The sequence below is a fragment of the Chaetodon auriga genome, chromosome 1, assembly GCF_051107435.1.
Source record: "Chaetodon auriga isolate fChaAug3 chromosome 1, fChaAug3.hap1, whole genome shotgun sequence".
NCBI classification, from domain to species: Eukaryota; Metazoa; Chordata; class Actinopteri; order Chaetodontiformes; family Chaetodontidae; genus Chaetodon; species Chaetodon auriga.
The window spans coordinates 8,762,190-8,774,739 of NC_135074.1; the positions used below are offsets into that span (position 1 = coordinate 8,762,190).

General features: G+C 42.0%; 1 protein-coding gene across 1 annotated transcript in view; it reads left to right on the forward strand.

Moving 5' to 3' along the window:
* LOC143324481 (collagen and calcium-binding EGF domain-containing protein 1-like) overlaps positions 1-12,268 on the forward strand; it is a 34,291-nt gene extending 22,023 nt beyond the window's left edge. Inside the window, exons 3-11 of the mRNA XM_076737025.1 lie at positions 6,053-6,105; positions 7,667-7,801; positions 8,285-8,422; positions 8,761-8,894; positions 9,160-9,274; positions 9,651-9,790; positions 10,300-10,335; positions 10,589-10,624; positions 11,026-12,268. Coding sequence (XP_076593140.1) covers positions 6,053-6,105; positions 7,667-7,801; positions 8,285-8,422; positions 8,761-8,894; positions 9,160-9,274; positions 9,651-9,790; positions 10,300-10,335; positions 10,589-10,624; positions 11,026-11,214 — 976 coding nt within the window. The 3' untranslated portion in view covers positions 11,215-12,268. The remainder of the gene's footprint in view (positions 1-6,052; positions 6,106-7,666; positions 7,802-8,284; positions 8,423-8,760; positions 8,895-9,159; positions 9,275-9,650; positions 9,791-10,299; positions 10,336-10,588; positions 10,625-11,025) is intronic.
* Positions 12,269-12,550: the final 282 nt, after the last annotated feature.

Below are 12,550 nucleotides of genomic sequence, written 5' to 3' on the forward strand. Positions count from 1 at the left end.
TCCTGAGGTTTTCTTGTAAATAAATAAGATTTATGTTTATGTTCAATGTTACTCATAAAACTCACTGTGTGTGTCCTTGAGCTCCATAAAATATTTGCAAAGCAGATTTTTCTCAAAAGTTTGAATCCTGTCAATAGCCATGTTTATTAGTTAGCAGTCTTCTTCTTCTCTCAGATGTAACTACAGACAGTGTGCTACATCTGTCACTTTATTATAAGCATTAATATGCGCATGCACATAAACTGTTGCATGAGTGCACGTATCCTGGGTGTTCCCCCTACTGAAAAATGCGTGAGTAAGTAATGTCAACAGTTCAGCCCAACACACCAACAACCATTACATGTAAGCTAACTTCAGAAAAACTGACTCTTTGATTCGTATCCAAGTGTGTGTGTTGCATTATTTTGCTTAATTGACCCATCCGTCTGCAGTTGCTACTTTTAGCTTCTTTTCAGCTCTTCATCAAACACTGACTGTCCCGGCGCTCTGCTCTCCTGAGGCAGAGTGTTTGGACAGTGCTGTGCTGCTTGAATGGTAATGCTCCAAATTTACAAACGGTCCAGTCTGAGTGCTCTCTGTGTAATTATGAAAGCACCTAAAATATTTCCAATAACCACATCGTTTAAATCTCACTGGAACTCAGCTACCAGTAAGACTCTGTGTGTTTCCAGTCCATTTTGCACGTTAAAAACTGTAAAAATGTGACATAACAAAATTTACTGGGAATTAGACTCTGTTATGACTACAATTTGCTGTAAATTTGTACATTCTGCTACAACTTAATAAATAAAAAAACAACTCCCAGATGGGTCATACAACACTGGGCATTTCATTCACAGCTGTCCTCTGTGAAAGACTCATGCAGCAGCACTCCCTCTCCTTGTTGCTTCTAGCCTCAGCTTGACTTGTTAACACTGAAAGCAATGGAAGTGGCAGCAGCAGCAAGTGCTGTCTGAAAGCACCTTTATACTATAGGAAGTGATCCTGAGATGTGTATGAAGGGTTTTGGTTGCATTAGTTCAATTTGGATGGGGCATTAACTCCTGATGAGTTTTGAAACAGAGAACTCAGCATTGGGAAATGAATGTAAGTGATAGAAAGTGGTTGGTGCTGTCGTTAAAGGCTTTGAGTAAGTGGCTGTTAAAGGCTTTGAGTAATCCTCCCTAAACAAGGCCTGAGAGGGCAGAAAAATATTCCTCTGAATAAAATAAAGATGGAAAAGGCAGACACCTCATCAAGCTTCATAGACAGGGGGCAACATGAGGCCGGCAACATGTCAGTCTGAAGAGACGAGAGAGAGAGAGACAGAGATTATGTCAACAACTAGTGAACCAATGGAGTGCACTGTGAAACAAGAGGCCAATAGAGTGGCTTGAATATAAATTGACGTGTTTCAAATCGCAGGCTGGATGAAGGGCGAGTGAAGCAAAGTGCACAGAGAGGACATGAAAATGCAGAGAGGAGAGGGAGCTTGCTAGCGTCATGGATCACTCTCACTAATATACCCTGACTGACATTAAAAGGCTGTACCCAATTACTGGATGGTATCCCAGCCCTCACACAGACTCGCCCTCACACACGCACATGCAGACATATACACAGACTGTATGTGCTGATGCATTCTCACAGACATGAACACACACGCAGTTAGATTGCTCTGAGTTGTCGAGTGTACATTACTGATGTTTTCTATTCAAGGCTGCTGCCAATTTTCTGTGCCCCTGTTGGATTTTTGTTCATTTTCATGCCAAAATAACACTGCTGCACAACTGCTGCTTCTGGTAGACGTACTGATACAAAAACACACTCCCACCAGACAAACTTGGACACACACAAACACGTAAGTCAGATTCCACAGGGTGTAATGGTCCATGTGTGAGAGGTCGTGTCATGTTGACCGGGCCTGTTGCCTGTCTAACCAACATACTTTCACTTTCCAAAACAAAAACACATGGGTCACCTCTCCCTCCACCCTCATCTGCTTGTCCGGACAGCGCGGCCCTCCCTGTCATGTCCATCACAAACACACAGGGGAGAGCTGCCAAGGCGGCTGCATTTCTGACTGACAGACAGCCTGTGGATGTATGTGGATGTGTGGTGTGTTGTAGTGAGATCAGTTGGCTTTTGCTACTCTGTGCTTCTTTGATTTGAGTTATTTTTCTGCTATTTGACACTGTCTTGGTTATTTAGATGCTCTAACTTGGGCCAGTTTGAGGCTCAAGGGTTGACAAAGTCTTTCAGTTTCTCAAAAACTGAACTTTTTTCATGAAATGTGGTACAGACAGTCATGGTGCCCAGATGATGAATCTTACTGACTTTTTCTATAATGTAGGTTAACATTTGTGGTACATCAGCTGTACTATGTGTTGAGAGTTGATAAGCAAATGTTAGCAGTCTAACACACAAAACTAAAATAGTGAACATGGCAGACCCACTAGCATGGCTGGAGACTCTTCGTCTTGTTTCTGGGATGCTCTATCTCTGGCTTTCATGTCTTTATTCCTGTTCACTCTGTAAGTTTCATGTGTGAACTTTCAGTTGGTCTGTTTAAACTCACTTCACATTTTGACTTCTGTAAATTTGTGATGCTTTATTACTAACATTAAGGTTCATGGAGTATGTAAGGATGTGTATGTGTGTGAGTGTGACGGCGAGTAGCTCTGAAAGTATGTGCAGGGGCCACGCAGGGTCCACAGTTGAGGTGAGAGCCAAGTCTAACGCTGTAAATCCAAAAGGAAACAAAGGAGATGAGACTGAGCCGAAGACTCTGAGATAAACACTACTTTATCTGAAGTCCTGCAATGAATGTGTCACAGAGCAAAGTTCACATATCTACACGCATGCATCACATAGGTCAACACAATACGCCATACAAGTTTGAACTGTGTTAGCATGCTGACAGAGAGACTCACAGAGCTGCTAGCACGGCTGAAGACTCTAAATCCTCGTTCACACCAGACAAAACCCCGCTAACACCCGTTAACATCTGGCTTTTGTCTAAAGAGTACAATTGGCAGTCATTCCTGGATTAAATGACTCTGCGGTAGTCACGGGTATGTATCGGCTCCAGCTCCGATCAGCAGTGATGAAAACATGGCACCCACATGGACACACTAATTTTCTTTACAGCGCACTGATGACGTGCGGTGAAGTTGCGGACGTTGGCATGTACGTATTGCCTGATATCAGACAGAACTGTCAACTTGTGACACTCTATTTCCATCTCATCATCATCATCATCATCATCATCATCATCATCATCATCATCATTATCTCACAGTAAGGCATGAAAAGTAACCACTATAACGTCACTGCCATCCATGCTGTTTGCTACTCTTCCCTGTTTTCTGGGGTGACGCGCCACAAGAAAAAACACGAAGGCTAGTTTGTATACTGGCAATAGGAAAGGAGTCAATTGCCTATTTTCAGCATGTTAGCATGCAAGAAACCTGCGTACACACTAAAGTGGTGTCATTCTTGTTGACTCTCCTCTACAGATTATTAAATGTATATCCTCTTTTAAACTTATTAAATCAGAGAAGTCTACTCTTTCTTACTCGTCAGACTAACTACACAAACACGCACCTGAGACTTCATTTTGGTTCAATACAGCGTTATCTCTTCTACCCTCTCAAACCTATCAGCAATGGAAGTTAATAAATACATGAAAAATGTTGTTTAATCATCCAAAACTGTGATAGTGCAGTTGAAGAGTTCTGAAGTGAACACTGTTGGACATGAAGTTCCTTTAGACAGAACTGCTTTACTGAGAGAACAGAGTGCATTTGATGGTCTAAATATTGCTTGATCCTATTTTTGAGAAAAACTGGATGTAGCAGCATTTGTCAGTTGTGCTGCAAATATTAATCTGCAATGGATTTATGCTGAAACCGCCATGAAAACAATTTCCATTGTTTAAAACGCTTAATCCAGCTAAAGTGTGTGCTAAAATGTTAAAGTCATTTTCATGTATGCTAACATAAAATAGTCTAATCATAATGAAAGAAAGTTTATTTAATGTAGATCAGTCATGTCATGCTTGTAAGCAACAATTAGCTAACTCATTATCTGATAATTAGGTCTGTGCTGGCACTGATACCGATCTGTCACATCACATCAGTGCATCCTTCTTCACTTATTTAGCTGTGATCAGCTTTGCAGTGCAACTTTCTAACTGCTGTTATTATCACATTAGCACTATTAACGTTTAGGATGGTTAAGACAAATGTTTGACAGTTTTTTATGCAGTCCTGAATTGTTGGTGTCAGAAGTGACCTGTTCTAAAAGCTGGGTCATCATCTTGAATAAAGAGGCTGACAGTCTGTGTTGTAATGACTGTCACATCACAACCAGATCGACTTGAATCTAAACCTGTTGGTGGCGTTCATGCAAAGGTATAAACTTATGTGGTTCCTCTCCAGGACAGACTTGCATCTGCAACGTATTAACCCAACTGAGATCACTGATTGACTGATGGATGGAGTGACTGACTGAATGAGTGACAGTGTTCGTCTGAGCGTTCACTTTCCTCTCCCCACCTCAGCTCCATGCCTGGCCTTATCCATCCTTCTCAACACCACCAGCTACAGGCTGCAGATTAAAGCTGCTCTCATCTGGATCTCATCAGTTTAGGCCGGCCTCGCCGTTTTATAGGTTATTTTTCATTCAGCAGAAGGAGGGGGGGGATCTCAGAGGGATTCAGGGTTACACTGCATGGAGGCTGGAGGAGAATAAAAGCAACTTGTTGTCTTGGGGGGGAAGTGAATGAGGCAGCATGCTAAATCTCCTTCGGTAACAGCATGCAGTTTTTAGGACAGGAGTCGTGCATTTTTCCCCATTTTCTTCAAGCGTGTGTGTGTGTGTGTGTGTGTGTGTGTGTGTGTGTGTGTGTGTGTGTGTGTGTGTGCAACATTTGTTGCGTGGCTGTGCTGCTCCAGTTTCTGAGCCATTTCCTCTCTGCTTTTCCAACTGTAATGTCTGTAACATGTGGTGGATTGTTGTGGGATGGCTGGATGTGTGTCATTGCCAGACACCATAAATCAATTTTGTGAGAAATTGTTGCCTAGTATTCATTGCACAACGCTGTATTTCAAAAATGCTGCATCCACCTAGCTGTTACGAGCTTACATCACAAAGGCAGAGGCTGTGAAGGAGTTATGAACTTGGGTTTTAGTGATTAGAAGTTTTTAGTTGTTTATTTGGTCATGGTCAAGTGCTGGCCAGGGAATACGAAGAGCCAAATCAGAATGAGCAGTGCCTGAACTGCAGCTACTCTTCCACATGTATTTACATTTATCAGAGGACTTCTTACTGTGGAGTGAAAACAAGAGAACAGACCAGAAGTCCTCAAACAGATGGATGGACAATCTGCTGAAATGTTTGCAAGAAGTTTTAAGTGTTTGCTGTAACTATGTAATAAATTATTTGACTGAACTGTCAGAAGTTCATCAGTATACAGCAAAGGCTGGCAAGCTTTTCTATGATAAGGCTCAATTTACAAAGATGTTGCACGATTTTTGTGAGTTTGACCTGCTTTATGATACTAATCTAGTTTTAGGCCTATTATTTGTACAAGGTCCCCTCTCTTAGTTACTGTGCAGTGATGAAGGCTACAAAGTACACTAAAAATGTTAACTGGATGTACTAATTAGTGGGATCCCTGCCTGTTGCTGCTTCGCTATGTCTGGTCTGCATGTTGATAATCTAAGATGCACACATGCCTCTGGATGGTCTTGTTAACCAACTGTGAGAAGCAGGATGTCATTGATGTCCTTAAACAGACAACACTTTGTCAATGCAAAGTTTACTGGCTCTGTACATTTTCTACTGAACCTCCTAACAGTTTTTGATGGACAGGGTCTTTAATCCAGCCTAATTTTGCAGTCCATCAAACTAAACCTCTGCACTGACAAAGCATCATTTATGTATTCTTTGTCTTTATGCTAAGCTACAGTGAATGGTTGCTAACCTTAGCTTCTTATGTACCATACAGACATGAGAGTGGTATCAGTCTTCTCATATAATGATTCTAACTTTTTTTTTTTTTTTTTAGGAGGAAATGCTGTGACGGATTCAGGTTTGTGATGGGCCAGTGCATACCTGAAAGTAGGTAAACCATACACACTGTCCTCAGAGTTTGGCTCATGAACTGTCACATCTGATTCAAATACTCCAAATCTGATATGGCTCCTCCATTACAGCAGTTCGTAGATTGAAACAATCTGCACAAAACATGGTCTGGAGACCAGATTTTTTGTATTTGGACCTCCAAATAGGCCCAGATAATGCACATATTGTGGTTACCTTCTGTCAGTTTGGAGTAATTATGTTTAAGGAGTCATTTCAGATAAATGCAGTGCTCTGCTTCAAACAACATACATAACAGCCAAGCAGACACTGCTCATAGTTTTGGCACAGACAGCTACAACATTTAGCTGTGGTCATTCATAGAAAACATCTGATAACTGTGAAAATTGGACTCACATAATCATGATCAGGCACAGTCTTTTACAGGTTTACACACACACACACGCACACACACACACACACACACACACACACACACACACACACACACACACAGCAGACTGTCATATGTCTCCATAGAATAACAGTGATTCACATTGGCCACTAGAGGACACTGTTGAGTCAGCTCATGCTTCTGTGTCTGACTTTATGTATATTTACTAGACAGTTTTGCTCCATATTTACAGCAGTGGTGCCTGCTGTGGTGTATCAAAAACCATGCCAAACTTATATCTAAAGTACTTGTTCATGCAGCACGGTTTAATGTAAACATTGCTTAGCCGCAGAGCACGGTGCATTAGTATACATTTAAACACAGTATGATAATGGCAAAAAGGCATCAGTGCTGTAATTATCTCTGTTTTCCATTTCCTTTAAAAAGATGAATTCTTTTTCTCCTGTTCATAGTCCAAGCCAGAGAACTTTTAATTGAGGCATAAAAGCCCTGGGATCAGATTAAAAAAAAAAAAAAAAAAAATGTGCATGCCCCTAGACATGGGTCTTGTGGGTTGGGTCCACATAACCAAGTTTAATATAGTTTTATGCATGAATGTTATGGTGGTTTTCTATTCAGCTATTAATTTCATTGTGAAATTAACTGGAAACAGAGTGTAGTCATTATAATAGGTCTTTTTCACCACAGACATTTTGTTCTTCTGTTTTTATTTTACATTTTACACTGGTGTCCAAGCTTTTGTGGAATCAGGTTTGTAGATTTCCATACAGTGCCCTGTGTCTATGGATGTAGGCTACTTTCTGCTAACAATCCCACAATGCAATGCATTGTATTTTATACACGCAAAAATTACAATTGCTTGTGTGCATGGTCCCAGGAAGCCATGCCAGTGTGAACCAGGAGTCTGAAACTGATGCAGCTAAATGGAATTCAGCCATGATTCATTTTATTATTCACAACTGTGCTTTTCCTGCTGTTACATGTCAAAATATCCTCCATGAGAACAGGCCCATAGAGCTGTCTGTGGGCTCACAGTAGAAGCTCTGCTGGTCAGTTCTCTGCTGTGGATGTGGAACTTTATGTGTGTAAGGGCGTGCTAATAGAGATGAATGGTGCTCTTGGGTGACTGCAGTAATGTTGGTTTTCAGACAGCGGTCCTGAATAGCTCTGCCTCTCTCTCTGTAGGTGTGGATGTGTGTGCGGCGTCGCCTTGTGAGCAGCAGTGTACTGATAACTTTGGACGAGTTGTCTGCACATGTTACCCCGGGTATCGCTTTGACCGAGAGAGACACCGCACCCACAAATCTCCTTACTGTCTGGGTCAGTGCGCTCCCTTCACATCTCCTGGTCAAATACTTTTGACCATCATGTCTGTTACTGTCATGAGCTGTTCTCCTCCCATTTCATCACACCACAGTCCTGTGTTCCTGCCAGCAGCCCACATGCATATTAAAAGAGCATCATTAAACAAATGGCGCCCCCCTCCTGTTCTGTGTAGCAAAGTAGTTTCTCTCCGTGCCATAAAGCAGCCTGCACGCCAGTGGCACATAGTGTAAAATGCCATTAAATTGCAATGAAGTCATAAAAGGATTATTATGCATAGCTCTTGATCACAGTCTCAAACATCATAAAATGTGTCACATCATGAAAAAAAAGGTGAAAACAATCTGTGACCCATGCTGACAGGTGAGGGCAAGGAATAACATCCACTCTAAAAACCCCCAAACTTTTGATTTTGTGTCTAATCAGGTACAATTTTTACTTCTCGTTCTCCCTCTCTCCCGTTCACACACACACACACAGACATTGACGAGTGTGAGCATCCAGGCAGCAGCATGTGTGACCATGAGTGTGTGAACACGCTGGGCAGCTTCCTGTGTCGCTGTCAGAGCGGCTACATTCTGGCACCGGACCAACGCTCCTGCGTCCCTGTGCACAACTGTGAGTTTGTTTTGTTTCACACTTTGAAAAGAGATCATCAGGGTCCATCAGTACATGCGTTCCCTGCTCCATCAGGGTGTCAGTTTCTTTTAGGTCTTCCCTGTGTGAAGACAGTATTCTTCCATGAGGATGTCAGTTCTAGCCATGCAGTGACTAAGAGTATTCTGTGTACACTGTATGTTCATTTGTCCATTTTAACCATGGGTAATGATGCTGACGACTTTACTATTTCACAGTCTAGACATGAAGTGAGTTATGATTGTGACTGACTTGATATTGTGACCACTCGTTCTGAAAATGTGTGCTAGAAGCATTTAAACGTGTGTTTTGTGTTGCAGTGAGTTCATCAGGGAAGTCAGACACCTTGATGAGTGCTGGTACCTGCTCGTTCACCTGTCAGGACTTCATGGACATGAAGAACAGTCTGCTGCAGCTAAAACTAAAGCTTGGCAATGCTCAGTCACCCAACCAGGTATCATATGTCTACTTCAGAGAGTCCACTTAAAACTGAACCAGAAAGTATTTTGCAGTACTTCATTATTTCTTACCTTTTGGTAGCCACAGGATTTGAATATACTTCATTGATTCATTACTAAACTTACAATAACCAGTGTGTTGAGAGGTTCAGCATGTAGAAGACTGAACAATAGAAAATAGTTGTAAAAATGTGGGAGACTACTCAGCCTGTCTTACTTTCCTCTGTTTATCCTACTTAGTGTTTCCTCTTTTCTTTGTAGGTGCCTGACCTGGCCAACAGCAGTGACAAGCCATCTCTGGGGAGGGCAGGAAAAGGTCCTGATAGCCCGTGTCTTCCTGGTTTGCCTGGCCCTCCAGGAGCTCCTGGGGTCCCAGGTAGTGTAGATGTAACTGTAAGGGTTAGAGAGGTTAAATCCACTGCTGGCTCCAGATGTGCACAGGGAGAGTTTGTGATTAACGCAGTCAACATCTGCAACAACAACAATGCTGCTTATACAGAAGAGGGTGAGGAAGAAGACGAGGAAACTGTGTTGAAAATTAATAAAATAAGAAAAATGACTTGACACTGAATAATTTAAACACTGCAAGAAAAAAAAACATACAAAAAAGTATAAAGAATAAAGTGAGCAAGCAAGGCGAGCTGGAAAAGAATTTGTTTAAAACCACCTGAGGTGTCTGTCAGAGGAGCTCAGTAGTGACTAATCAATTTTAAGTAATTCCCTTCACTGCTGTATCCATCTGTCCTCACCAGGTCACCCAGGAGAACCCGGAAAGAGGGGGGAACCAGGGGACAGGGGCCCACCTGGCCCTCGGGGTCCACGGGGCAACATGGGACCCATTGGTCCGGAGCCTGACCTGAAGCACATCAAAAGAGGCCGCAGGGGGCCAGTGGTAAGAATGTTTTTCAGACAGCGACGTCTCAAAATCTGAAGGTCACATCTTTAATGTGTCTAATGATCCAGTGTGTCATATGAATATGGGTTTGGTGCTGGTTCTATGTGAGCAACCAAGGATCCATCCACTGTGAAGCACAGCCAACCATCATCCACCACCTTCAGTTCCCATGAAAAAGGGAGGAACTAAAGGTGGAGAGTGCTCATTTAAAGCAGTATGGTGGAGGCTTATGTAAAACTGCCAAACAGAATCACGTTATTCAAGATTTAGTGTCAGAGCTGCTGCAACTTCCTGTCAGGTTCTGCCTTTAATCAGACGTGTCATAGCATGAAAGCTGTCCCAGGACACTGCTGCTCTGACTGAAAGGAAACCTGCTTCTTTGCAGTTGTAACAAGATCGATGAATGTGTTTAGCACAACTGAAACTGTGTCCATGTGTTTGCATCTCAAATGTTTTTCTTGTATTAGTAGCCTGAAAAACTTTCCCTTGTCATATCATTCATACAGGGACCCCCTGGGGCACCAGGAAGAGATGGACTAAAGGTCATTATTACATGGCTTTATTTTCCTCATATGTGCTTTGATTTGTTAATGTGTGTCTGTGTATGCATGTGTGGAATCACACTGTATAAATAATAACCACTACAGTTTGAACCTGCTTGACATTGAACTGAACGGTGTCAGGGCACTTCAAGGAACTGTCCCACATCAAATAGAGCAAATTTTTTGTCACAGTGCAGTTTATACCACTCTCAGAAAGCTATCTGTTGAAACGTGTCCTGTTTCTCATCTACAGGGTGATAGAGGAGCTCCTGGTCCCAGAGGGCCACCTGTAAGTTAACTTATACTGAAAACACATAGTAAATTCACATTGTTCAAGCTATTGTGTAAATCTACATACGATCTGCTCTGAAAATGCAACAGTCACACACTTTTCCAGAAACATCTTTGGCTTATTTTATGATTTATTTTATATCTAGGTTTAGAGTTACAGAGAAATTTTCCAAAGTAAATGACAAACACATGTAAACGTAAACTAAAGGTTGTTGGCAGCCACAAATGTACATTGAATTTATACGTTGAAACTTGAAGCTGGACTGTGACTTTGTCACATCTGCATTTGTAAATCTAATTAATATTCACCTAAGCAAGGATTTGTTTTCCTCCCAAAGGAAACAGTGAAAAATGACATGCAGACTATTTGCAATTCCTCAATTTCTCCTCTGTCCCCAGGGACCTCCCGGCTCCTTTGACTTCCTTCTGCTAATGATGGCTGACATCCGCAATGACATAATTGAACTGCAGGAGAAGGTGTTTGGGGAACGGCGAGGCATCTCTCTGGATAATCCTCCTCAATCTAGCGGGGAAGTGGAATTTGTAGACTGGGGCTCTGGACAAGGAGATCTCATGCTCAATACCTGACCTTTGACATGCCACCCACAGTAACAGTCGCTCAAGCCCAGCAACACAAACACCAAACTTGACTCTTTGTTTCTCTCGTGATAAAGGATACTGGTGGTCAGAGTGCCAACATGTAAATCATTTCTAACGTCACAGCTGGGATGAGCTAAGAAAACAGCCTTGATTACGCTCTCAACACTGCACAGACAGTAAAACCGAGAGAAACAAGGATTGTAAAAACAGAAATTGGAGCACAGACTCACCGCTGCAAGCGCCGTGTGGCTGCATTTCGTATGCTGTGGTGCGAGTGAGGGATGTGTGTGCAGGACAGAGAGTGAGGAAGATGCAGTGTGTGCCTTTATGTCTGAGTCTCTGAGCTGTGTCTCTGAGCTGAACCACTTCAAACGATGAACTTTATCGTCTCCATCTCTTCCTGTTCCCGAGTCTGTCCACGGAAGCTCTGCTGCCGCTGACAGTTTGCCTGCAGGGCATTGGTACAAAGACCCAGGATCTGCACTGTGAGCCTCGCCTGCACCTGTCTGCAGTATCCAGCCCTCAAGTCTGAACTCTGCAGCTATTCTCTACTCTGAGGCATCTTCAGAAACTACAATCTCAATGTTGTACTGTATTTTTATTATGTTGTGTAATGAAACAAGTTCAAATAGGATAAAAAAGAATTACTGCTGTCATGTGTTCATCTAAATATAATCTGAGAGAGATGTCAAATATGTTCAACATCCAGTCTTTTGATAATACATTCTAAATGAGCAGAATCTGCAGGTATGTGGTGCTTATAAATAACATGCAGCACATTACATTAAAAGGGTGTTCACAGTTCAAATGGATGGAAGGAATTTATGTAATGGGAAAAGCAGATAATCACTTTTTAAAATCCCTTTTATAACTCATTTATTATCAGGCAAGTTGACTATGAATGTACTCTTAATCACAGAAATGGCCTGAAGGGAACAGTTTCATGGGGGCGAGACATGAAGAAGGAAGGCTGCCTGAACTTACTGTGAAGCAGCTGCTCGTTGCTCAATAAAGCTTTGTCTAAATCTAGATTTGAACTTTCTTAATGTTTATTTTTGTGAACAGATTATCATACAGCCAAGGAGTAAGTAAGAAAACAAACAAACAAACAAACAAACAAACAAACAAACAAACAAACAAACAAAAAGGCTTGTGTCATGGAGCTCAGTTTGAGTTTGTGAGAAAAAACATAATAAAATAAAGCAGAGCCACAAACCAATTAAAGGAACAGTTTGACATTTTGGGAATAATGATCATTTGCCTTCTTGGAGAGCATTATTAAACGTAAAGCTACAACCAGCCGCCAGTTAGCCGAGCTCAGCAT